The sequence below is a fragment of the Coturnix japonica genome, chromosome 2 (assembly GCF_054131305.1).
Source record: "Coturnix japonica strain WE chromosome 2, WE-NBRP24, whole genome shotgun sequence".
NCBI classification, from domain to species: Eukaryota; Metazoa; Chordata; class Aves; order Galliformes; family Phasianidae; genus Coturnix; species Coturnix japonica.
The window spans coordinates 74,122,725-74,150,078 of NC_140664.1; the positions used below are offsets into that span (position 1 = coordinate 74,122,725).

General features: G+C 41.0%; 2 protein-coding genes across 4 annotated transcripts in view; one reads left to right on the forward strand and one right to left on the reverse strand.

Annotated features, from left to right (window-relative positions):
• The first annotated feature begins 7,044 nt into the window (after positions 1 to 7,044).
• On the forward strand, positions 7,045 to 26,043 carry TXNDC5 (thioredoxin domain containing 5). 2 transcript variants are annotated; one of them, XM_015854589.3, is made up of 10 exons: positions 7,045 to 7,322; positions 10,865 to 11,014; positions 12,029 to 12,134; positions 13,278 to 13,374; positions 14,766 to 14,881; positions 16,595 to 16,681; positions 18,239 to 18,379; positions 20,766 to 20,851; positions 23,610 to 23,739; positions 24,311 to 26,043. In XM_015854589.3, the coding sequence occupies exons 1-10, from the start codon at positions 7,114 to 7,116 to the stop codon at positions 24,431 to 24,433; spliced, it is 1,245 nt and encodes a 414-aa protein (XP_015710075.2). In that variant the 5' UTR covers positions 7,045 to 7,113; the 3' UTR covers positions 24,434 to 26,043. The 2 variants fall into 2 exon arrangements, with proteins under 2 accessions (XP_015710075.2, XP_015710076.2); XM_015854590.3 differs by having other exon boundaries at positions 20,769 to 20,851.
• The window catches only part of BMP6 (bone morphogenetic protein 6), an 80,188-nt gene continuing 78,735 nt past the window's right edge, over positions 25,902 to 27,354 (reverse strand). For both annotated transcript variants that reach the window (XM_015854588.3, XM_085537771.1), the window contains exon 7: positions 25,902 to 27,351. In XM_015854588.3, coding sequence (XP_015710074.2) covers positions 27,202 to 27,351 — 150 coding nt within the window. In that variant the 3' untranslated portion in view covers positions 25,902 to 27,201. The remainder of the gene's footprint in view (positions 27,352 to 27,354) is intronic.

Sequence of the window (27,354 nt, forward strand, 5' to 3'; positions counted from 1 at the left end):
TTGTTGACTTAGTAATACGATCTGTTTGCCATCACAGACTCCATACAGTGTTTTGTATGCATGTAGAGCAAATAGTTATGGCTCAGCTTCTGTTGTGTGGAGGATAAGGGACCTCTTGAGGAAAAGAAATTTGGACCCTAAGCTAACTGACAGTTTTGAGTACATGCATCATGGATCAGCATCAACAGTGCAAATCCTGTAAGCAGTGTGTGAGAGTGAATGTGTTTTGAATAACATACAGTGTAAGACACTGCCTCAAACAGGAAAACGAGCAGCAGAACACGTGGAATAAAAGGCACTGTATTTATCTGTCAGTTTAGAAGAGAGTGGTGTTTTTATGGCTGAGTTTGTTGTTGACTGGCTGTATTTAAGATCCATCTTAGGACCCCAATAGAGTGTGAAGAGCTGATGGCATCCCACAGGCAAATGCTTTTCCTTTATTCCCTGCCTGCTAGAGACAGGAGCTGTGGTGGGATATGAAATGCACAATCATTAAGACTAGAAAACACCACTAAGATCATTTAGTCCAGCCATCAGCCCGTCCCTGTCACAGCCACTAACCATGTTCCTCAGTGACAAATCTATATGTGCCTTGGACACCTCCAGGGATGGTGACTCCACCACCTCCCTGAGAGCCAGTGCCAATGCCTCATCATTCCTTCTGAGGAGACATATTTCCTAACATTCAACCAGATGCCCCCCTGGCACAACTTGAGGCCATTACCTCTTGTTCTAAATATTATACTGGCTAAAGATTCCCTGGATGATTTTTCACAGCCATGGGTTCATAGAGAACTGTCTTCTGCATGACATGGAGGCAGAAAGCAGACTGAACTTAGGGCAAGCTGTTCAGAAGTCAGAGGCGCAGCACTCTAAGTCAGTAGTGATGTCACTGCTTCAGCCTCTGTTAAGGTGATTGCAGGATGCCACACTGCTATACAGACACAGCAAGAACAATGGACCTAGGTGATTCGCTGGCTGTTCTTTACCTTTAGAACAGCTCTCATGCTTCTTGAGGGAGAAAGAATTGCTGTAGATTAATCTGAAAGAGTAAAATAAGATAAATATCCTATTCTGGAATAGCTGCCCTTGTGCAGCTGGTGTCTTAGAGTTCCTATGGAAAGTAAATAATTCAAAATGTATTAAGTTAGAGCTGCTTAATTATATGACTTTTAATTTTTCTTTTTAGATGCAGAGCTTTAGATGCAAATTGCATCCAAATTCACAGCAAGGAAGAAATATTTAATACTTGTTAGTAGTAGGCACGCATACAGTCCATATGTTTTGACAAGATGGCAGTCAAGGAAAGGGTAGTTTGATTTTTATCACGTGAACTGAGCCTTCACAGAGAACTGCCATGTTTAGATTTGTTAAAGTGAAGTATCTGAGTTTTTCATCATGAACATCAGCATGGAAAATTAGTTTTGCTCTGGCTGAATGCCTAAAGCTACAGTCGCTGATTCGATCATATTTACTGAAACATTAGATCGGAAATATAGGTATCTAGTACTTTTCTGACATATTAAATATGCTAGAAATGCACTCATGTTTCACTAGATAAGACTAAATGCTCTCTATGGAAAGAGCAGCTTAATATTTCTCATTACAACTCATGTTCAAACCTCCAATGCAATGGAGAGCAGCACGGAGGGGCAAAGCCATGGTGGCTTTCTTCAAGCTCTCTGCTTGGGAGCCATTTGGACACCAAAGGAGAATAACAGAAAAGCTGTTGAAGCTACAATATCTCCAGGTGTCCACAACAACCTCCCAAGATCCCGTCACAGCCCATTTTCCATTTCATAACAGGGTGGTTGTAATAGACGTGTTGGACACAGCGCATAACGTGCTCGGTGTTTTGATGCATTTCTCTAAAAAGTCTGATTTGAACAAATCACTCATGGTGAGATAAAAAGAAAAGCTAATCTGGTTAAATCATTGCATGGCTGAATTATTGATATTTAATCCCTGTTACCTACAGCGGTTCCACATTTAAAACTCTGTTCAGAACTAGAATTATGCCCATTTCTAAAGATTTCCTATATAACTTCCAGTGTCCAGAGGAATGATTATGTGCTCCTCTGCTAGTTTTGACTTGCTTCATCTTGTTTGAAAACTTATTTTCTTGATTTTCATTTGTTTTATAACACTATTATCATTATTACCAGCTTCTTCTCTCTTCTGCTGCCTTCTTTTTCAATGAGTACCCTCCCTCATGTTTTTAGGGAACTATTTCACCATGTTTCACCTTTTCCTCCCTTTCCTCTTCCTGTTTTCTCTCTTAGTAACAATTTACCTGTCTCCAAACTTTCTTTCAATGCAGTGCTCTTCCTCTGGTGATGTGAAGTAAAACCCTGTTGGACACCTTTGTCATTTGTGAATCGAAGGTGAATGTGGCCAGTAGGTTATGTATCTGAATGTCTAGAATGGCTTTGTGAAATAGAAAGGGAGTTGAATGTTAGCCTGCTGTGGAAAGAAACACAATCAGTATTAACTATAGTGGCTGCTTTGTTATTTTTATTTTTTAATTTATCAAACAGTACCTAGGGAATTAATTTTCTAAACCATAAATTAAACGACATGCTACACAGTAGCTTCTCAATTAATCTGAGATATCCAGATGGTGAATGAAGGTTTGAAGGGCAAAACTTCCATAGCAAGAGAAGAGAAACATGGGAAATAGATGTAGAAAGTAAGACAAAGATCTAAATAAAGAAGCCGGCTAGAAAGAAAAACTTCCTTGCACCAAAGGTGCAAAGCTGTAGATCATAGAAGCCAAAGAGTCAAGTTTTGAGTGAGTAAGATGCATAAGGAGAGTGTTCTTGTTTAAATCCTAATTGGTTCGCTCCCATGTGAAAGATTGTCTGTTTGCTTTATTCTTGGTTCTCTGTACATTCCTCTTCACTTCTGTGAAACCATAAATATTGCAATTGACATCAGCTGTTAGGGGGGAAAGAAGTTGATTACTGTTCCCAAACTTCCAGATTAGATTACATGACACACTGGAAGCATAAACTGAATGTTAAGTAATGGTAAGTCTGTCAGTTAGAATTATAGTCCTCCATGCCTTTGAGTCTTCTTTTCTGAAGAGAGGTGGTGCTGCAGTTCAGAAAAGAAAACGAAGGGAAAGAAATTGCCCTTATTTGTCCCTTAAATTGCATCTGGCTTTGAAAGAACAACCTCAGAGTCCAGCTCTTCCTTGGGTGGATATTAGAGTATGTCGGTCCTGGTTCCGAGCCACCAAACGGGTACAAAACAAATCAGGGAGAAAGTGCTGATTAAAAAATAATTAAAAACAGTTTTCTTAGTGTATTTCATGTGGAACTGGCCAGAAACCATGAATGAGTAACGGGCTGCACAAGTGTGTTTTTCCTTCAAAACTTCATTCACCTTCTGGATATCTCCGGTATCCAAGATTCTGCTCTTGCATACAGCCCCCCATTTCTTGTCCTTCAGACTGGTTTCATTCAGGGTATGCTGAGAAATCACGGGGGCTCTGTAATGTGTCAGGCATCACAATGGACCAATATTAGTGGTGGCAGATAAAAGCAGCTGCAGGTTACTTAAGAGGGTGTGTGCCGTGTAATGGAAGAGAATTCAACCATGGAAAAAAATAGCCTCCAGTATTCCATCATTAAGGGGAACGCATTAAAGCAGCTGCAAAATTAACAGACAGGAAATTCTTTCTTTATGATCCATGAAATCTTCAATCTATATTATGCTATTCTTCCCAACAACTCCTAATTGCATAACTGAATTTCCCTGTTTATTAATTTTGTAGCATTGTGACTTACAATTGAAAGTAAATTGCCCAAAAGAAAAATCCGGTTCATTTGACCAAACCAAAGGAATCTAAAGGCTGTGGAGAGAGAGTAGTGTTTCCAGCAATTTTATGTCCTCTTTTCCTGCAGCCACTGGAGTTATTGAAGCTGGGTTCTGTGGCCGTAGTGGTCAGAGTCCCACAGAGATGGTGGACGGCCATCACAATGAGAACACATTTCCTCCAGAAGCAAGAGATCTCCCATACAATTGGATTGCTCTTTCCTTTCTGCTGTGCCATTTACTGGCTTGTGAAACTCCTAGTGTTTTGTGGGTGGCAAAATGATGTCATTTTCTTCAACAGCTTGTAATAATTTCCTCTCCCAACCCTTCACGAGAGGTACAAATTACCAAAGAAAAAGGGCTATCGGCTTACAGATGGCAGCGTCGCTTTCCTTTCCCATTGAGATCACAATATCCTTCTTTCTAGCTGAATGACAATTGTGCTGTCACTAAAATTACGTAACGCTCTGTCCCCTGAGAGCTTATGCTTTAGGATTCAAAGGACAGCTGTCAAAATACAACACGCTCTATTCTGGGTGTTGGAAGTCTCTTAGAGGGTTGTACAGATGAGTTTGGATTTTTCTTTTCTCGTGTGGATCATAGATAGAATTAACAGTGGAATGTAATTCAGAAAATGACATTTATGTGGCAAGTTAAGTGATACACCTGAGGTACGAGGACACATTAAAATAACTTGTGTTTGCTGTAAATCATGGGGGCCACAGAGATCATCGAGTCCAACCCCCCTGCCAAAGCTGGTTCCCTACACCAGGTCACACAGGTAGACGTCCAGGCAGGTCTTGAATATCTCCAGAGAAGGAGACTCCACCACCTCCCTGGGCAGCCATTAGAAGAAAAAAAAAAGAAAAAGAAGAAAAAAAAAAAGGAAATCTTTCTAAATAACAAATCTAAGCTAGGCCAATGCAGATCTTAAACCCTCAGGCTCAGCTTTTCCTGCTCAAATGACTCATGAACTGAACCAGGTGACACCTCTGGCATTTCTTTCCTGTGGGTCTCAGGCAGATTCTTGTTTTCCCTCACTATTTCCCAACAGAAGTATTCCCTGCTCACACAGCTTCAGTTCCTATTGTAAAACATGCTGCAGAAACAGGAAGATCTTAAGAAAACAAGCCCGGTTGAATCAACATCCTTGAAACTGGAGAGAATTGATGTGAGGAAGAAGTGCAAGAAAATAGATCAACAAAACTGCTTCTAAAGGGCCATTTTCTCCCACCTGAAAACAGGGGGAGAACTCTATGTTAGGTGATAAAAAAAATCTATATTGTGTTACGGAGAATAGGAAAAAGTGTGGCATATAGGTGTGTGAATCAAACTTTGGTTTGCAGAGCACCTATTTCATCATCTTTTTATGTGATGACCATAACATGGAAGTAGCTGCCTGTGACACGAATGGAAGGGGAAACATCTTCAAGCTAGATGAGCTCTTAGATAAGATGCCAATCACATTTTAGGGATACATTTAACATCAGGGATAAGGAGACCAAGATAGATGTGCAGGTTAGGAGATTGGGACTGGGGTGCACGTGCAGGGCTTATAGGAGGCTATGAGAGTCAGAACCAGCAGAAACATTCACAGATTAGCCACTGCTAACTGCTGATCAGTGAGGAGCAATTGCAGCAAGCATAACCTGTTGCTGCTAATCTCTCTCTAAGAAGAGGTAGCAGCCACTTGCAACTCTTTGTCTTCAGGACTCTTCTCTCAGGTCCTCCCAGCTCAGCTGCTCTGTGGTGGGATCATGACTGCAAAGAGCAGCTCCCAGGTGTCAGTGACATCCATCTGTGATGGATTATCCTTGGGGAATGCCTACAGTACATAAGGTGGGGGCTGGAGAAGCAAGAGGTGACGTGGTATTGTGTGCTGCCTTCAGAGGTGATACAGCATGGAGATGGCAGAAAGGGAGAGGAAAATGGGTGCTGTTGACTGGCTGAAGTCTTCTTCATGCCTATCTGGCACACCTTTACCTTGCATGATGGGATGAGATGATGGTTTGGGATGGGTGAGACCTCTGTGGGGGACCTATGAAGAACTACAAAGCCGTGGCTGCCATTCTCCCCCATGGTTCCAGTGCAGTTAATGGGAGGAGAACAAGAGCTGAAAGTAAAGTCAATTGGCTCCGCAGGCAGAGGGAGCAGAGGGCTGGGGCGAGGGGACAGGTAGAGTAATTTGATTTGAATCAAGTTCTAAATCAGCAATCTGGAAACACTGATTTACATTATCAATATTAATTTTATTAGCATTTTACAGGGAGGAATGAGGTAATTGCAAAGGAAGATTCATTCTTATTGGCAGTTCTGACCTAGCAGCACTTCTTGCTGATTAAAAAGAGCTCAGCTGTGACCTGCCTGGGCTATCCAGCTCACCCTGGGAACTGTGAACCGTACTTCTATTTCTACTACATCTGAAAGTAATACTGCATTCATTCCTGTCATTTTTAATTGATCTGCATCTTATTGCACTGAGGGGTGATTTATGAATTTATTAATGATTTTTAAATGGCTTTTCAGTAATCTATTATTTAATTAAGGCCACAGGAATGTTTAATGTAATGGAAGAAGTCTATTCTTAAATGTGCTCGATGTACATAGCGAAACAGAACGAAAATACCCTCGCATGAAAAAATAACATGAGAAGGCGCAGTCTGTGGTTGGAGGGCTCACCTGTTGGTATCGGGACACTTTAAAATCTTAGAATGACTCATTCTCATCCTCTCTATATTGCTATTTTTGCTTAAGGGCTTTTGTTGGTACTTTTTCATATGCTAAAGGGGGTGCTGGTGGTGGTGGAGGATAACCTATTCTTCTCCATTTAAGGGGGGGGGGGAGATAACCTATATTTCTCCATTTTTCCCCCCTTTGTCACTGAACTTGTAATGAATCTGGTACAGGTGACAACCCAACACGCTGGACTAGCCCAGCTGGCTTTTCTTCTTCAAGCATGGTGATAAATATAGTATCAGCATTTTGCAATCGTTTCACTTATAAAGATCTCTGGAAGAGGTCGTGCCATTTCAAAGGTAATTTGAACATCTGAAATAAAACTATACGTAGCCTTAACTTCTTTACTTTCTCTGCGATTCCTGTGAGCTCCTTGCAAACATACACTATTCAACCACTTGACTCCTCCATTGCCGGAGCGAAGGGCTGCGGTGTGGAGCTGTGGTGAGGGCGGCACAGGGGGCGGGGGCTGTTGGCGGGCGGGGAGGCAGGCGGGCGGGCAGGGAGGGAGGCGGCTGCCGCCCGGGGCTTTTCGCCGCTCTCTGCTTCGTGGCTGCCATGGCTTCTCTACGCTCCGGCCCGGCCTGGTGCCGCCTGCTCGCTTGGGCCGCCCTCGGCCCCGTGCTTTGCGGAGGGTCGGTGCGGGCCGAGCCGGAGCAGGACGCGGAGCCGGAGGCGGATCCGCACTCGCGGCACCTCTACAGCGCCGAGATGCTGCGGCACGGCGCCGCCGCCGCTCCGCACTTCGTCATGTTCTTCGCCCCGTGGTGGGTATCGGAGCGCCGGGCGGGCCGGCACGGCTCGGCTCGGCTCGGCCTGGCCCTGCGTGGCGTCTCCCTGCCCGCCTCTTCCCCCGTTGACGTGGCGCCGGGAGGCGGCCGGGCCGGCGCGGCGGGGAGGCCGCTGGGTCGCTCCGTTCGCCTTCCGCGGGGCGAGGGGCGGCACACGTGGGAAATGGCGGCTGCAGAGGACAGGGCTGGGGAGGGGTGAAGCCGGCTGCACCCGAAATGAGACCTTTCAGCCCTAAAACGGGACCCCGGCAGCTGGGGTGGGCTGGGCAGATTGGGGATGGCGCGGAGCAGCCCTGTCTGCTTTGAACGAATTAACAAAATTGAGGGTTTGCTGACTTTCACGGCGTCCCCGATCTTGTAGATAGTTTTTTTTGAAGTTTTGTCCTCTTTGTTGTTGTGAATGTGAGGATAAGTTTGCTGCAGAAGTAATAGAAATGGAAGCCTTCAAGCGGTATGAATGATAGTCCCCAAGGCCACAGGTAGTATTAGCAGAGCTGGGGAGCTACCGTGCCTGCAAGACATCTGCTGGGTTCTTGTTCTAGACTGGTGTGTTTGACAAGAGAATAGTTGGCCAGACCATGAGAACAGGACTTTAATGGACATTATAGTAGTCAATAGGACAGTAGTTCTTATCTCTGGGCAGCTCCAGTGGTTGCTCTTCTACTTTTCTGCTCCACTCTCCCCCCCCCCTTTTTTTTTTAACCCATCTCTGACTCATCCAGTATTGTTATTGCAAGTTTTGTTGTCAGGGTTGTTTTTTTTTTCCTCCCTGAGTTTGCTTAGGTTGAGATAAAGTTAATCGTACCATTGAGGTACACATATGTCATGATACTCTTTGAAATCGAAGCTAGAGAATTATTTCCTTTAAAAAATGAAGAATTGCTTTGTTTTGTTGTTGTTACTGCCATCGCCTTGTTTATGGCATATAGAGACGTTAAGCAAAAGCTTCAAAGAGCAGATGTCTTCCTTTGCTCTCTGAAAGTTACAAAACGGAGGAAGCCCAACTTGCTGGTGAAGGACCTGTGAGAGTAAGGTCACAGAAGTTGCTATGCAGAGCATGAGCGCTCAGGAGGTAATAACTGCAACTCCTCAAGCTTCAACTGACTGTTTCACAGGCACCTCTGAAGCCATATGGACTTTTGTCTTGGGTCACAGTTGTAGGCTGTGTCAAAAAGGCCATTGCAGAGTCCAGCATCTGCTTCACATCCTCATTGTGCATCAGAGAGAGCTCTGGCCTTGCAAAACTTGGACCAACCTGTGCCCTTGGGAGGGCTGAGGATCTGTGCCCAACATGAGTGAGAGGAAGCTGTGTCTTTTCCCACATTTACTGCAGCTTCTTTGAACATTACTCTCATGCTTAATGTGTCTAATCCAGATTCCTGGGTCTCAATGCCAGGGCCCTTGGTTTGGACTTCTGGCTCCTGACAGGCAGCAGCAGGTCCAGGTTTTAAGTTCTGTGGAGAAGTGTTTCCTGATATCCAACCTAAACTTAACCCTGGTGTGACTTGAGGCCATTTCTCCTTGTCCTGTCACCAGTGAGAAGAGACCAGCCCTGCTCTCATTGTAAGCACCTTTCAGATAATGGAAGAGAGCAATAAGGTCTCCCCTCAGCCTCCTTTTCCCCAGACTAAACAGCCCCAGTTGGGACAGACAGGAGCAACCTCTTTTCTTCAGAGTTCTTCAAACAAATGTTGATACAGTTCGAATACTGTGGGCTACTTTAGGGGGGGAAACAAAACAAAAACACTCCAGGTCGTTTGCCATCAGATGTTTAAGACTTGCTTGTCCTTCTTGGTATCTACTTTTGAACAGGTTTGGCACCTCAGTGGCACTAAATAGCTTAGAATTTTGGCCTAGCCAGTTGTGTGCCTACGCAACATCTTTGTTCCTTACCAGCTACTCCTAGCCTAGGAAGTCCACCATCAGGTCTTCCAGGGGACTAACACTGATACTGTAAGAGGAGTGTTGATCTATCAGTGTGAGGTGAAGTAGCATGTGTGGTATTCCATAGGTACTGCCACAGCAAAACAATCTCCAGGCACAAGCACTTGGGGCCCACATTGCTTGGAGTTAAAATGAGCGACCTGTCTGGCAGACTCTTACAAACAACAAGTTTTCTCCTTATGTCCTGATATTAGTAGTGTACAAGAAGGATTTTTGTTTTGTCTTGTTCTCAGCAATCTGAATATTTTCTACAGCATCTCTTTTGCATATTGTCTTATCTTTGTAAACAGAGATTGTGTAGGGAGGGAAAGGCAGAGCTGCTTGTTTGCCAGGGCTCTACCATCCCTGCTGGCTGCTCTTTCAGTCCCTCTGATTCAAAATAACTGTGTAGGTGCATGGGACTAAGAGAGATGCATGATGATGAGGCTTTGGTTTTGAGTTCTCAGGTTTTATATAGTTTCTAGTTACGTCTCGGGCATTCTAGAAGGAATTATTTCAGGGACTGTCTGGCCTTTTTCTTCTTTAAATATAAACTGAATTGTTATGAAAACCAGGAGTGACCGACTAGTTTGTTTCTGATTCAGATGTGAGCCTTTTTCCTGCTTTATTCTCAATTTCAGCTCGTATAATCTGAAGAAGGAAGGGAATGGTGAACTGTGTAGAGCAGAGATCATGGTGTTAAGTATGAATGGGGCAGCTCTGTTGTGTATTGAGAATTCACTGAGTATCCCAAGTCCTCCTCTTGGAGCTCCATGAAGAGTTGAGAATGTTCAGTCTGAAGTTAAATATTTAAGGAATATTTCAGTTTTTTAATGGCTCATTGTATTCCTTCACCATTATAATTCAGAATGAGGTTATATTCCTCTGTGTGGTGGGAATATATGTTACTCAGTGTGACCAACTCCAACAGAATCTTAATGTCTTAATATCAGAGAAGCTGGAAAGGTGTGAATCTGTGCAGATATTGTATGAGTGGGCTCAAAGCCAATTGTATGAGTGAGACTGTTTTAAATGGGAGATCTGAAAGGAATAAGAAACAGTTTCCTCTGACGTCCTAATGCTGTTTTAATTGTTAAAAGTGGACCTTTGAGGTCACGTTGAGGGCAAAACCAGCTTTTGGTTAATTTTGGTTAATCCAGCTACACGTTTATAGACATACTGGAGGATTGGCAAAAGCAGCCATTAAAGAAATGGAAATCCTTCTGGAAAGACTTCTTTCCTGCTGCTTAAAAGACACTGTTTTCTGAAATGTTGGAGAGCATACAAAGCTGGTCAGCCTCGTGGGACTTTAATTCTAGGCAGCTGGAAAATGCAGAGAGCCTTTCCTATTAGCATCACTAGGTTCAGAGGGTGCTCAATAGACTTTCTCTTGACAGTTTTTACAAGGCATTTGCAATGTTGTCACACAATATGTGATACCATTCGCTGTTACTTACCGTAGCAGTGTTTGAGTGTGGAAGGGTTCCAACTTAACTATTTTTAAATGTATCAACATCTCTGATTATTCTGTCCAAAAATTCATTCCCTTTTAAAGAGAGCAACCATAAGGAAATATTTTCTTCGTTCTCTTGCAGGTGTGGACATTGCCAGCGTCTCCAGCCAACTTGGAATGATCTGGGAGATAAATACAACAACATGGAAAACCCACAGGTCTATGTTGTTAAAGTGGATTGCACTACAGACACTCCTCTGTGCTCTGAGTTTGGCGTCCGAGGATACCCTACGTAAGTATAGAAGGAGATCTGGTCCTGTGTCTTTCTGTTTTAGTTTTCCACTATCTTCTGCCAACTTGAAGCTAGTTCCTAAGCTTTATGTTTTGGTAGTTTTCTCTGTAGCCCCGTGAATCTCTTATATTCCATGTAATCCTTTTTACTGCCTTGCCAAGTATGATGTGATATGTGCTACTTTTACTCTTCTTTCTTCCAAAGAAACTGTTCTACATCTTGGAGATGACTATTTAAATAAAGTCCAGAATTGTCCCCTTTTCTCTCATAGCACCCTGTTCTCAAGCACCTTCCACAGCCCATGTTTTTCAGTTTATTTGCTGGGCTTGCTTTGTCTAGTGTTACTGCTGACCTCATCGACAGACTGAACTTGACATACACCCGTGGCTACACTTGCTTTGACGCAGATGAGTGCCACTGATTAGAAGCTGAGAGTTATAAATAGCAAAGTCCTCATTGAAATAGGAATTGTCCTTAAGGGCAGTCTGTGGCTTAGTTCCACTAGAAATACCAAGAAACAATGAATTTTACAACTTTATTTTAGTCTCCCCAGGAGCAAACGCTGGTTGCGTTTGTGAATTTGTATAGTTTATGTTGTGGCACCGTTCCTTTTAAAACAGAAAGAATGGCAGAGACTCTGAGTAAGGAAGAATTGAATGGTTATCTATGATCATCTTGGGATACGTAATATCACTTGCATTGTGTTGCTTTTCAGCATTTTCATATATTCATTTGTTTACAACTTGTGGAATGAGAAGAGAAAGGAAAAACATCTAAAGAAAAATCTCCTGTAAAAAATGATGTGGGAATGAAACAGGTGTTCTAAGTTCTGGATGTTACCCTTCAAATTGAAGGAGATGCATGATATTGAAATGAATAATGGGGAATAATCCAGAGAGCTGTTGCTGCGGCCTAAGCGGTATTGCTGTAAATTAATAAAGTGTCTTAACTTCCTTGGAATGTTTCACATGTGTAAATTTTTACCTCACTCTTTTCTACATTTGAATCCTTTAGTTTAAAGCTGCTTAAGCCAGGAGAAGAACCTCTGAAATACCAAGGCCCTAGAGACTTCCAGGCGCTGGAAAACTGGATGTTGGAAAAACTAAATGGGGAACCATCTGTAAGTGAAAAGGGAATAGGAAAAGGAAATATTTCCTTCTGCAGACTTGCTGATCTATCTGTAGGTTAGGTTTCACTCTCTGGCAGGAAATCTGCTCCTGAGATTAAAAGTCAGGTGAGAATAACTGTGTGAAGCAGCTTCCACATCAGTTAGGATAGTAATTAAATCTGATATCCTATGAGCTATGTTTTGTTCCTATATTTAAAACTACAGGAATTACATGGTGCAGTTTTTGATGTTTAGCATTTTGATACTGGAAGATTGAATTCTTTATGTCAGTTCATTTAACACCTTTAGGCTATAATGTCTCTGGAGTAAGGAGAATGATTTATCTATAATACAGGATAAATTGCATTTATGTTGGGCATAATTTCCTCTTAACAATGTGGGATGCTATCTTCAGCTTGACTATTTGACAGTGTTGTAGTTTACAGAAAGGGATTAAAATAATTGGTTAAATAAGTTAACCTAATATCATCTCTAGGAAAACCATTGCATTTAGCACTTACATATATTAGACAAGCCTTGCCTAAAACTAAATTCATAATTGCTGTTGCTAATCAAGATAAAACTACATGCCAATCTCAATTAGAAAATGATTATACACAAACAGTGATATTTTTCATAAGTTTACGTTAAATGCTTAACTAATGCATGAAATGTACTTTGTTGTTCTTAAGTTATTCTTTTCCAATCTAACCTGATATCTTGAGGGAACCTTTTGCTTTTGTATAATGCCAGTGTGTTCGCTACGGATTACTAGTATAATAATTGCAATGGCTTTTTCATTACATATTTTTATATAGCCAAAATACCACCAATACTGGTTTGGTGGCAGACATGAAGACAGCGAGATATGTGATCTAAGGGTATTAATATATGGTAATGTTATGAATGCCATAGTGTGCACTGTGGCAATACTACAGCATCATTGAAAGGCTGTTTTTCCAGCAATTGTGACAGCTCTTGTCTGCATGGCAGTCTTTTTCATGTTTTGCTTTCAAGTATCAAGCTAAGTTGGGAGATAGCTTTAGGAATGTAAACTTTCAGACATCATCATAGAATGGCATGAGACAGGAACTAAATATAGTGCATTTACACGCAATAAAATTAACTTTTAAAATTAATTTTTCTCTCAAATAGGATCCAGAATCTGCTGTGGAACCACCAAAAGCCCCTGAACCTAAGCAGGGAATGTATGAACTCTCAGCAGACAATTTCAAGACGCACATAGCAGAAGGTAACCTCTTTCACATGCATGAAATACTTGTTTACAGACTTACCTAGTGGGAAGTGTGAAACAGAAATGTTAGTTCTTGCTGTACCTCCTTCCCACTTAATTTTTCAGTCATGCCTCAGTAAAGAGGATGAACCTACATGCTGTGTAAAAATGCCGTAGTTTAATTACATACACTTTGCATGCCAATAAAAAGCTTAAGAACAGCACTCCAACCAGAAGACAGTAGAGTTAAAGCCAGATTAAATCACCTGTCTGTGCCCATGAAATAACATGAATGAAACAGACACTAAAGCTTCCTAAATAAACCGGTTAATTAAGTAGAAACACGTTAAGTGTAAAGGAGGATTTTCTGCAGCAAATATAAGACTTCCCTGTATGTGTGCCTTAACAGAGAATTACATGGGAATTACAATAGATTCTCCATTCAGCCATCAGGGAAACACTAAGCATTAAATAGTGTGAGAGTCTGAGCAGATTCTATCAGTTAAAGGTAGTGCATGCATGAGTGTTTTAATATGTATCCATTGGCTTTCATATGCCATTGGAGGAGGTATTCTCATAGAGATATCCGAGAGTCCAGAAGCTTTATGACCATCTGTAAAGCTGCTGTCCTCTCTTGACTTCAACAGTGCTTAAATTTAGCTGAAGGCTTAGGAGTTCCACTTGAAAGGTTGACTTTGGTTCTTAAAAATAGTCTCTGTCTACCTTTTTTGTGCTCTGTGGCTAAAAGATTCATTTGTTTCCTTTCAATCAGAGGAGAGCGTATCACAGGGTAAACGATACAGAATAACTGCTTCTGACTGTATGTTCCTAATAAATACATGAGAAATTTCAGTCTGGCCTTTACTTGATCAAAGCAGAGCTAGTCAGTCATTTTTGAAGGTATTCCCGATGCAAAATAGGCAAGTTAAAACTAAAGGACTTTTGCAGCTTACATTTCCTAGCGATTTTGTAGTATCTCTTGTCTGACCTTCTGTGAACAAACCCCTGAACCAGAAGGTCTAGAAATTCTAACCCCCACATTTTCAAAGGATTGTAATGCTGTTAGAAAAAGCTTTCCCACAATCACTGCTGTGATTGACTTCTAGAATTAGATGTTCTAGAAAGCTACTAGGTTCAAAGTGCCATAGGTCTAATACGTCATTTGTTGGCTTGAGGTTGTAAAGCTGTTTGGATCTTCGGGGAAATTGGCAACACTGAGGGACAGCATGTAGTTTTGAAAACCTAGTTGCTGAAATATTCTGCCCTGGCTTTTTATTTCCAGTGTTTCCTATCTTTAACCCAGGAAATACCATGATAAATTTGCAGACAGAGATTAGTACTTAGCCTTTAATGGCAGCCAAATTAATTCCAAAAGAGTTAAATCTTTTTCCTTTTCTTTTACTTCAAAGGTAATCACTTCATCAAATTCTTTGCACCTTGGTGTGGTCACTGCAAGGCTCTGGCCCCAACTTGGGAACAGCTGGCTCTAGCCTTTGAACAGTCGGAAGCTGTAAAGATTGGCAAGGTAGGTGACGTACTCTTGTCTTAATTTGAAGATGTTTTGTGCATACAGATGTCTCAGTCAACTGTCATGCTGTTCATTCTGTGATTTGCAAATAACAGCTCTCAAATCCCTTTGAATTCATAGTTCCTATTTTAATTTTATTGTGGTTATTTTCTTCTCACACATTCAGTATTTTATGTTGGAAGAGATGGTTGTTTAGTTACAATTAACAGGACTCCCTCATTTTAAGCAAGAACTTATTAGAAACACTGAATACTCGTCCCTGTGTTTCAGAGAGATTTGGGAATAAGTCCAAATATTTCTGAATTCTTTCCTCTTTATCCCCATTGAACTTTCTAAAGTTTTCAGAGGGTCTCCCACCCTAAAAACTGATACCTTGTCCTGCTTTACTATTTCCCTTAGGGATGATAACCAGATTCTGTGGTGTATTTACCATGGGAGCTTGATATTTGTACATGGAATGACTTCTGTGCAGAGGTATGGAGGAGGTCTGGCAGTTCTAGTTACTGGCTTTATTTGCTGACCCATACCTAAGTTCAGGTTGCTAATGATGTGGATCTCCCTGTATTTGTCAGTAGTGGAATGCTGACAGGGCTTAATTTCTGTATCCTTAAGCTTTCAGATAGGTTCACTGCTCTGAAAGACTGCGTAATGCTTAGCAGAGCTGTCAGTCCTGCACAGGGACAAGAAACCAGCAGTCTCATGTCTCTGCTCTCATAGTATTTTCAGCTGTTACTAGGGGTGATGAGCATTACTTAGCTTAACTATCTTCTTGAAGTTACCATTCTGTTATCCAGAGAAATATAGGCCAAAAAATTTCAGAAGTCGTACTCAATTGTCTGTTGTGTTCACAGTTGTCCTTCTTTGCTCTGTAATAAAGCCGCTAAGGTTTGTCTTGATGCCTAGTCAATTTTGTTTAACTGTATACGTTATGAAACTGTTTGAAATGTGTTGGCTAAGATTGTAGGTCTGTAGTTAAACAGGAAACACGGCTGTTTCTAAGAAGGCTCAATCACGACCTTTGTGTAACCTGGGGAAACAGTGTCTTAGCAGCGATGCTGCCCGTTGGCATGGTTGCGTTTAATGTTTAGAACTGATCTTCAGTGATCTGGGTCAAAGTATTTCTAATGTAGAATTCAAAATCTGAGTGTAGAGCAAAGATTTAAGTGCCTAAGTTATCTGTTTGCTTTGCTTCAGAAAAGACTATGAGCAGGTAACTATAGATTGCTTTATGACAAATTAGAATTGAATGGTACTATGCACTTGGAATTTCTTTTGGAGTCAAGTGAACTTGCTAGCTGTTGACATGTCTTCTTAGAGAGTGGTCTTACATTTAGATGAAGATTTATTGGCTTATCTATTTTTTTCAAAGCTCTTGCACATTGGTATTTCAAGTACTCGTTTTAACTAGAGTACTTGTGTTCCCATTGTATTTTGCTACTGTTTCTTCTCCTTTTTATCCATCCCTCCTTCCTTTGTCCCTCTTGAAATAAAAGCCAAACCACACATAGCCTCCCAATGACACAACCAAAACACTATTTAGAAGGCAGAAATAACCATTCTCAAGAAAATACTTGGCACTGGCTTTTGCCAAGCTGTGTATTGACTGTTGGTGTATTTTTATGGGATTTCTGATTGTAAGGGAAGCTATAATGCTTATTGTGTGTTTGTTTTACACACTGAATGGTTTGTAATTTCTTTTTCAAAATGTAGGTCGACTGTACCCAGCATTATGAGGTCTGCTCTGAAAATCAAGTTCGTGGCTATCCCACACTCCTCTGGTTTAGGAATGGTGAAAAGGTGAGTCTGCAAGCTCAGCAAAAGATCAGGCTGTTTTTTTTTCCTGAATAATACATGGACTATACTTGGATCCTGGGAAAAAAGATCAAGTGGTCATATATGAAAGTCCTCTTGTGGCACAAAAGATACTGCAGATTCAGACCAGTACTATAAGAGATATACTTGATCCGCAGGTAAAAGAACGTTTTGCTCTTTGTTCTCTGCAAACAACTGGATGATGTTCATGAATCTGAAAGCAGTATCTTGAAGTGTGCTACTATGAGAGAGAATTCTCTTCATCTTAATACTCTACCTCCTATAGAACACTAAATGAAATAGAAATAATAAAAATATATGCAGTTTTCACAATATGTATCAAAGGGTGCCGTGTTCTGAAGTTTAAGGAAAGTAAAATATGTATATACTGCATATTTGAATGCTGCATACACGAACAGCAGCAAATGTACTATGAGCTGTAGTGTTGCTTATAGTGTGTGAAATGAAAGAGAGCCTGAAATGGACAAAATGGCACATCCAAGGTTAGAAGCATTTTCAGTTAGTAAGAATTTGCTCTGTTCGTGGCTTTAGTTTGAAGAACAGGAAATATCCTGCTGTTGCTCCAGAGTGATTTTCCAACTGGTTTATTTTTATTTTTAATATAGCTACAAAGGGCAAGATAACTTGCCAAAAGCGTAATGGCTCAGTGTTGAAAAGTTAGCTGTGTTTTTTCTCAAAAGCCAGACCTTTTTTTCTTTGGATCCTTCATAATTATTGAAGTTGAAGTTGCAGTGAATAAAGGGTGCAGTGAAAGAACTCAGATCACTGCTGCTGTATTTGGTTAAGATGAATCTGAGTCATTCGTCTGAACAGTGTCTTTCTCTCGACGTTAAACTGGGCCTGTCTTTGCTGGCAGTGCTGCTATTCCCTGGTGACTTTCTGCCATCATAATCACATGTTTGTTTGTGGGCTGATACAATATATTTAAAAGTTTTTTTAAAAAAAAAAAGCCACAAAAACAGCAACTTTCCAATAATGAAACACAGAGATTCCTGGAAGTCTTTCTAGCCACTTATTGTGCTGTTCAGTAACTTGGGAGAAGAGGGGTTGGTTCAGCCATCCAGCATTGTTGTCCATAATTCCGTCACCCATTCTGTCATAACTGACTGGCATCACAACACCCGTGTTGGTTAGAGGTAGCAGGAGCCCTGTGAGGAGTGAATGTGGGTTGAGCCTGTCCTGCTATAATGGATACGAACAGGAAGGTAGCACAATGAATTGGTGGGTAGGGCATTTTAGCAGTGGCAGCAGTGCCATTGGACAACCACCGCTGGTGCAGATTTTAATGAGCGCAGCATGCAGGCTCTTGTTCATTGCTGGTAAAATGCAGAGCTAGTAGTAGTTGTTTTGTAGCTGGGAATTTGCTGTATCAAATGGTATTATTCTGCTAGTGTTAGTGTGCTGTTTGTATCTGTTGTCGTTTCCATGAAAATAAATAGGAGGCATTACTTTTGGAGTGACCTACACCTGTGCTAGATTAACTACTTACCCACACTCACACAAACTACTTTATAATTGTAGGGTGACCAGTACAAAGGGAAGAGGGACTTTGATTCCTTGAAGGAGTATGTGGATTCCCAACTACAGAGCTCTGGGAAAGAACCACCAGCAATTAAACCCACAGAAGCCCCACAGCCGCCTGCAGAACCCACCCAGACTGAGGTAGGTCCTCGTGCACTCTGCAACTGGATTAACAGAGTTTCAGCAGCCTGTCCATGTTTTCCATGTGTTTCTCTCTCTGTTAGACCCACAATTTCTAGATGTAAGCTGGGCCAAATATTTTCTTAATTTTCTTTTCAGAATTTAGTGAGGGGAATCCCGACCATAAATCTTAAGGATACTTTTACTAACCTGATGAATTAGAGAATGTAATGGATAGCTACCTCCTTTTATTTTAATGGCTGCAATAAGTGATTTAGACAGTGTCGTAAGTGTGGTCTTTTTTGGTGTGCTGAGCTGCTAGCACCTCTGTATGTGTAACAGCATACGTTGTTGCTAGGAAGATGAATGTCACTTGCAAGGTTCTCACTAGAACCTAACGAGATGGCATACAGTGCTGAGCCACTGAAAAAAAGCCATATTTCCATTCTTACAGACCATCTGTAGAAACAACAAACATGCAAAGATGACAGACATTGATTTAAATGTGTTAGGGCAGTGTGCGCTGTGCAGTGTGTGCTGTGGCTGTCAAACTCCTTGGGTTTTGAGACTTATTTTAATCCTGGTTGTAGCAGCTGTAGGGGTGATGAATATTGCCAAGGACTGTCAGGAATAACTTCACCATCTTTACGTAGCTGTGCTTCACGTCATGTCATTTTCTGTCTTATTTCATCACTTCTGCATTTCCTCTGCCATTTTTCTTGCAGCTGAACATAAAGTTGGCATGGTAGAATAATTAGGGAGAATTTTTAAGTGTTCTGTTATCCAACATGGAAAACACTATTCTGCCCTATCCCCTATAGTAAGGGATGGTGATTTACACTCCTTTGTGATGTAGATTGCACTTACATAATTATAAATGTTCTTATTATTAATGTAAATGCAGCTTCTCACAAGAGAGTATTACCCTTCCTATTTGACTTCTTCCATCGTGCATAAGGTGGCTTCCAAATAATGATGTTAAAGAGATGCATTTTTCATCTTCCTCAACAGTTTATTATTAATTGACTTCATATTTGGAAGCCATTAACAAGCTGGTGTTAGTACAGTGCAAAAAGTAATTGGTCTTCACTCTGTTGTTTTTTTATCACACTACATATGATAAATTCCCACTTACACCGTGACTGCATCACTGCACATGCAAAAGGGAAAAGACTGTGGGAGCACAGGTTTTTTAGCTAAATAATAGCAGATACAGTGTAGAACTAAACTTTTTCTTGGCCTCTTTACATCTCAATTCAGTATTGCCACCGTTTCTTGGTTGCTCATCTTCAGACACGTTGGTTCTGGTTTTCTTCTCATGAGTCTACAGGATTCTAGCCCATGTAGCCAGGAAGCACTGACTGTGATTAGCAGCCACAGCTGGTACCACAGGCAGCAAAAGATGTGAGTTTGACCCCAAATCTGCCTTCCAATGTTGTGTTCCAACCCTGTGTGGGTTCTTATCTTATATGGACATACTACATGTCAGTCCTTTCACAAAAGTTGAACTTTTACATCTGTGAGACTTCAGTGCTGCCACTTTACCCAAAATGCTCAGAAATGATCCAGATGTGTTAAGGCAGAGTAACCAACAGATGCTGTCATTGTCTGCATTCAAGTCTCTTTTTGGCTTCTCTTCATAAAACTTTCACTGCAGAATTGATAATCCTGGCAGCTGCGCTCTTGTGTTTGTTTTGCTTTCGTTCGAATTTGAAACCTTTATAGGCATGAGATTCACTCATTTATTTATTTTGAATCCCTCCCATCTGTAAAGGTGTCACACAAAAATCCAGTTAGTTATGGTTCTGTGCGCTCATACAATGTATGAGGCTGTCTTTTAAGCAGTTTTCAGTCCTCCCTTCTCTCCTATGCCGTTGCTCCTGATGTTATCAGGAGGGAAAATTCTTCATGGCATCCATGTGAGCATAGTGTGGTGATGTTCTCCTGGCAGGCAGATACGTGTTTCTGGTAACAGCTTTCTCTGTGTCTGCAACACGGGGATATATAACAGAGGGAGATCAGCTGTCAAGACATCACTGGTATGCCATAAATTCCTTATGGAACAAGCTTTCCATCGGCCATCACAGGCTTTATGCCAACTGCTCTCAGCATTGTTCTTGAAATGCTTGTATGACGGTGTATTGAAATGAAGGTGATTTTGTTCCATTACCTATAAATTTGTGTATTGGTAAAGTCCCCTGGAAAATGGGATGTTTTATTTCTTCAGATATGGATCTTTGTAAGGACGGAAAGCAGCTAAGGGGTAAATGTGAGGTATATTGCTTTTAATCTTGTTCATTACCATCAATAATGCCATCTTTCCCAGTCTGAGTTCCCCTCTCAGGTAGCTAAATGCTCATTTGGCCAGTGTTAAACATACAAAAATGATTTTACTTTTCTTTTTTAGCAGGCTGCAGTGCTGTCTCTCTCTGAAAAAGACTTTGATGAAACCATTGCTACGGGAATCACCTTTATTAAATTCTATGCTCCGTGGTAAGAATTTTTATCTGCTTTTCGGAGTTACTGTTGTAATTTGTGCAATAGTTGTTGTAGGCCTTTGAGTTCTCTGTAGTACTGCATCTGTTCTCTGGATCTAAATTGCAAATTAACTGAAAAATGAGTGCGGTGGTAAGTGTTGTAGGAAAAAATTTGGTCTCTATTAGCTTTCCTGGATTTCCTCACTGTGGAAAGGCTGACAGAGAGGCTTTACTGTGTTAACCTCCAGCTAACGTCAGGTAACAAGGAGAGCGGAGCTTTCTTCACAGGCTTAGCATGATCCTATGCCTTGATTTGGGTAAGCTGAAGGAAGGCTATCAGCAGTGCTGGTTGAGAAAGGAGAACGTGCTGGCCATTGCAGTCTGTGCCACAGCCAGCCTCTCTTGAGTGTAGTACAGATTGTAGAGCTTTAGATAATGGGCTGCCACTCTTCAAATATATGATTAAAAAATTAATTGGCACAAGTGACAACATTAACACTTTCTTAAATGTTCCATGTAATATATTTTTACAGCAACCTGTGGTAGAATGGTGTAGGTGTATACTGAATTGAAAGCATCAGGGAAATAAAGTAATGATGTCCTTCCTGTCTGGCCTCTGCCATTTCTGGCATGACCAGCAGAGCCTGGCATTCAAGCTGGGATAAGACCATAGTATTACAGAAGCACAGAATATTTTCTTTTCTGAGACTAAAAGAATTGCTTAAGTTTTTCTCTTTGGTTTTTGGACTTCATCCTATATATGTCTGATGGAATTTCAGGAAATTGGTTTGCTATCTTTCTCATCCATTTCCTGGATAAAGAAGAAACCTAGTGTGGGAGAACAGAAGAAAATGAAGTTGGATTTCACTATGTGAAAGATAATGCATCTCTGATTTTTGACCTTCCATCCCATGAGGGATATAGAAGGATCTTTTATTTGTGGCGTTAGATCATAACAACTGCAAAGCAACGCAGGCAAATGCAACCTATTTTAAGGCGTACTCAGGAGTATCGAAATATTGCCTCTTAACTTTGCCAGTAGGTGTGACTGTGTTTCTGATTATAAAGAAAGAAGCACTAAGGAAAGTTTCATTTCTGTGTAGTCTAAATGATGCAGTCTTTTCCAGTGTTGTCATCCTTTTTACTGCAGAATGATTTGCTGCCTGCTTTATGTCTAGCATCTAGCTTTTGGATGTGGGAATGTATCCGACACCACTGTGTTAAGAAACAACCCCCACTCCACACACCTTCACGTTTACTTTGCTTACTGCTCTCTCTTCACTTCTTATATCCTTTCTGTGCACTGTGGGAGACTGAGATTGATTCTGTGCCTGTTCTACTATGCCACCAGCAGAACTCATCATTAAATTTGGCATTCAGTTGACACCTGTGCACAAAGCAGAAAGATTCCAGTTGTAACCCAGAGCTTGTTGGCAGATGTAGGAATTGACCATCTGAGAATCTTCTGGAAAAATTAGAGATAACTAAAAACAACTGAGGATTTCTCTTTTACATTTTCTTAATAGCATGGCAATTCAACCAGCTTCTCGTGATAATCTGATGGGGTGTTGCTGGAAAGAATCAGTATGCTCTCCCTGGCTGTAAAGTTTAGAAAGCCACCGTTTAGGTGGCTTATATTTATGTAGGTGATATCCAGTTTTAGCTCTCAAAGTCATGCTTATGTATACAGTTACAGTGCTATGGCTATGAATGACCCTTTTCCCTTCCAAGTGAATTAACATAGGCTCAGCAAACACTATTATTGCTTGCTAGTTCTGTCCTTCAGCTAGTTTTGGATAAATATTCATGCTCACTTGCATAATAAGCATAGAAGTCATCCTGTTTCTGATAGGTTTTGTGCATAGTCAAAAATGCTTTTATACTGTTGTACATTAACAAGATGGTTTAAACTTATGCAGGCTTGTATTAAGTGAATGTTAGCAGAGACATCTTTAATTGTTTTTGTGAATGCCCTGTTCTAGCTTCAGGGCAATTAAAGGACTGTTCTAATTACCCAATTAAGGTGCAGCTGGTTAGAAAAGAATGAGCACAATCAAGTGAACCTTGTTGACTGTCACACCACTCCACTGTGACTGTACCTGAAAGCACAGTGGTAGTAATTAAACTTCAAAGTAAAGTGCTTCCTAGAAGGTTTATGCACTCGAAATGGAAAAGCGCATTCAACTACCAGCATGTCTCAAAGAGAGAATCTGTGCTGAGAAACGTGTCTATTAAAATTGAATTTCCAGCACCAGGAGATGCTACTTTACTCAAGGAGGCAATTAGGAACTGGAGGAAATTCAGTAGGGAAATTAAAGGCTCATTTAGGTAATCAAACTCAGGCCATTTCGACTAAACGTAAATGGCACCTGATGAACTATTTTTAATTAATTCATTGTTTGAAAAACTTACTTAATTAGGACTGCAAACATTTTGAATCTTATTCAAAACACGTTCATATCGATGTGATTGTGTTTTTCATTTAAAAATTCTCTATGCTCACCTTCATTTAGTTTTGCTTTCCTCTGCGAAGCACTGATGACCAGAACACCATTCCAGAAGAAGAAAATGAAACTACCTCAGTGTTGTACTTAGAGGATATCATTTACTTCTGTTTCCTTAGCTCATTTAACTTACATAACAGTGCACGGGAGTTGGAGGCCTAAATCATCAGGGGATAGGAAAGGCGGCTTGTTAAACTAACAGATATTGCAGTAAGACAGAGATAAACGGGAAGGTGTATCTGCTAAACAAATCTTTCTCTTTGTTTCTAGGTGTGGTCACTGTAAGAACTTGGCTCCGACTTGGGAGAGCCTTGCCAAAGAGCAATTTCCAGGTTTGACTGATGTCAAAATAGCAGAAGTAGACTGCACTGTGGAACGTAACGTCTGCAGCAGATTTTCTGTAAGTGTGAAAGAGCTGTGATGAATTGGATAGTATTGTGTACCGAATGTAGGAGCTCCAACACACAGCCCAGCCGGCTGCTGTGTTGTGTGTGCCTGGTGACGGCACAACCCCATTCTCTATTAGCAAAAACAAACAAAAATGTAGCCCAGGAGTGCACCTGATGGCACGGTTTCTTTCATTGATAGTTTGCTCAGACTTGGTCATTCTCACTACTGGATAAAGATGAAGGAAGGAGTCCCTACTTTAAGAACCAGCAGCCCTCTGTGAAACCACCAGTTTTGTGGTATAGCCACTGAAACATTCTCTTCCTAGAAAATAATGGTTGGCTTGTGGATCTGATGGCCAGACAATGGAAGATGAGGCTGGCATTCCAGTTGCTGATGGAGGAGCCTAGAGAGTACCATGTATTTTCCAAATTAATGCTTTTTAGGAATTGCAGGTTGGCAGTGAAAGTTCTGGTGCTTTTTTTTTTTTTTTAAATTAAATTGGCTTATTTGTTTAGAGTGGTTAAATACCGGTGAGTCTGGAAATCAGTAACATGCTTCATTTGTGTGTGTATCTTTTGAAGGTACGTGGATATCCTACGCTTCTGCTTTTCCGAGGTGGAAAGAAAGTCAGCGAACACAACGGAACGAGAGATCTGGAGTCACTGCATAGCTTTGTTTTGCGTCAGGCAAGGGATGAATTGTAATAAAAGTCTCAATGCTCTGTCCCTGGCTGTCTCTGTACAGTAGTGGAGGGATTTAAGACATCGCTAATTTTCAAATAGTATGTTGGGGGGTGGGGTGGGAACTGGGGCTTTTTTGTTTGTTTGTTTGTTTTTAGGAAATGGAATGTACTGAACATTGGTATCTTCCCTCTGTGTGTGTTAAAGACAAGATACCCTACTTGTGAAGGAAAACTAACAAGTAGTTACTGTGCGAAGAGAGAATATTTTCAGTATTAGTAGTATTGCTATATTTCTGTATTCCCGCAATGAAGTGTAAATGGTTTCCATTGAGACTAAAATACATTAAGGAAACCAAATTAAGGGCACCAGCAGAATATTTTTGTCTTCAGGTTAGATTTGATTAAAAAAAAAGTAATCCTTACAAACTGCACACTATTGCTAGAAAGCCAAAAGCTGCAGCTGTGTTACATAACTACTGCCTCTACAACGGTACTTCCAACCTGTTTGTCTTAATATGGCTGCTGGTTAAGAAATGGAAAGTCACGGGAGGCTGAAAACACACATTTGGAAGATACCAGGCCACCATGAGCTGGTTGTTTCCTGTTAATCCTCTCAGCATGGGAGCTCTAGCCATAATGAAAGCAATGGTACTGTAACATGTGCCTGAACATTACTGATGCCATAGTGTATGTGTCAGGTGGATGTTTTTTGTTGTAGACTGCTGCTTTTTAGCTCCAGCGGAGTAACTATGCTCTGTTTATATAGAGTCAAAGTGAACTGGCTCTATTATAGCTACTTTGTTAATCTTAAATGATCAGTTAGACCTCAGAGCTGATTACATGCATTTCCTACCTTGACCTGAATCCAGACTTTGTGTTGACCTGCTCCTTAGTCAGAGCACTTGGAGAACAAGTAGTACAATGTAAGTAATTTTTCCACTCTGCTGTTGGAGGGTAGTCTAAAATAGTTCCTCACTCTTCTTGAGCCTTAACCTTTTTTCCAGGTGTAAGTAAGTAAGTGTTGCTAAGCTTGAATGTTAGGCCCTTGCACTCCCTGTTGCCTTGGATTACGATACAGATCTGTTCTTTGGTGCATAAGATGCTCTGTGTTTGACAATTGAAAGCCAAAGTATGTATACTGCAGGTACTGTCATAGTACAATGACAGCAGCAAACCAAGGACTGAATTCTTCCATCCCGTGTGTGTGCAGAAACTCATGGAATGAGTATGACGGACTACAGGCTAATTTGACTAATCTGTCAAAGTGCTGATTTTATCCATCATATGGAGTAGGTTTGTTTTCATTTAAAACAAAACAAAACAAAACAGTAATGAACTTTGAAATCAGTGCATAGCTCCTGGTACTTCACTTCACTGCCTATCAAGAACCTTTTGGTTCTGTTCAATCTAAAAACGTGCAAGGGTGAAAAATCCATAATGGAAGCTTAAGTGTTGTACTGGCAGATGTGTTAGATCAATGTACGTACTTCTGCCTTAAAGGAAGCCTTTATTACCATGTTTTTAACAACTTTCTAGTGAAGCACAATCTCATGAGTTTCTTGTATAAAATCGAAGTGATACAATTGTTTACACTGAGATTTTTTTTCTAAATAAAAACTTTTTTAAAAAGCAGTCTTTCTATAAATGATACAGAACAATGAATATACAGTGAAAAGTGCAATAAATTATAGCTTGTATTTACAAGGAGCCTTTTAAATGCAAGAATCAGAGGTAAGTGCATTTAATACGAGTTTAATATTGATCAAAACAATTTGCTGTTAGCTTCTGCTAGACAAACCGTGGCTATCGTGTGAATGTATCCTTTATACCAGTTTGTTAGTTGCGTGAGTTGAAGGGGAAAGGTTGGCCAAATATTTGAATAAGTCAGTTGCTGACATTTTGTCTTCCTGTAAATAAATTGTCCAACTATAGAGGATGAATGGCCCCTAAACTTTTACGTCTGAGTTACAGCTGGAGAAGTGTCCAGACTTCCTTCCTGGGCAAGTGGTAGTAAGATGAGACAAGCTCCACTCAGGGAGTGGAAGGAAGTTGTGTAAGAACAAGCATGTGAAGTTACACTACTCAAACACTGACCAGGAAAGACCAGCTATGGTCCAACTTCATGCTAGCATTTCTAACACAGGATGCAGTCAAGCCACCTTACACTTGCAGCATCAGATTTAAACTGTGCTTGGAGACCAAGGGACCCAAAAGATTTGCTTTGGCACGATTTAAGATGCATACTATCATTACAGGTTTCAGAGGAGACTAACAGGAAAGGTGTAACAGCTGGTCCTTACAGACTAAAGGCACTTCCTACCCTTAGAAACTTCATATTACTATTGTACACGTGGTATATACTAAGTCTGATGTAGTAGCAATGCTTTCTTTAGCAACCCTCTCCCCTCAAGAAACTCACAGGTTTTGGGTGTTGGATGTCCATCTGCTTAAACTGTAGCACACATCCAAGCAACTGATAAGGCCAAGCTGCTAGGTGAGATTAAGACCATCCCAGCCAGGTAAGCACGTGTGCAGGCATATGGCTGCTTTGCGAGCACCAGCGCTGCCGAGATCAGCGGCCACTGCAGCGTAGGGTCGCATTTTAAGAATTGCAGCTCTTTGCTCACGCCACAGCATGTGGTTCCACAAGCCCTTTCCTCACACAAGGCACATAAATGGTGTTTTGAAAGGTGATTCATCAACTTTTTCGCCGTCAGGTAGTTCGTGAAAGTATGGAAGGTAGTAGGGGAGTTCGTGGTAGAATCACAGAGTCCACATGAAGACTGTCTGTCAGTGACATCCACAGGCTCTTACTACCATATTCCTGTATTTCTTCAAGATTACGTTGGAATTATCATCGAAATAAAGGACTGATATGGCATTTAGTTTGGTAGGCGCACAGCACGGTTTGGGAACGTAATCAGGATTCATAAGATGAACCTG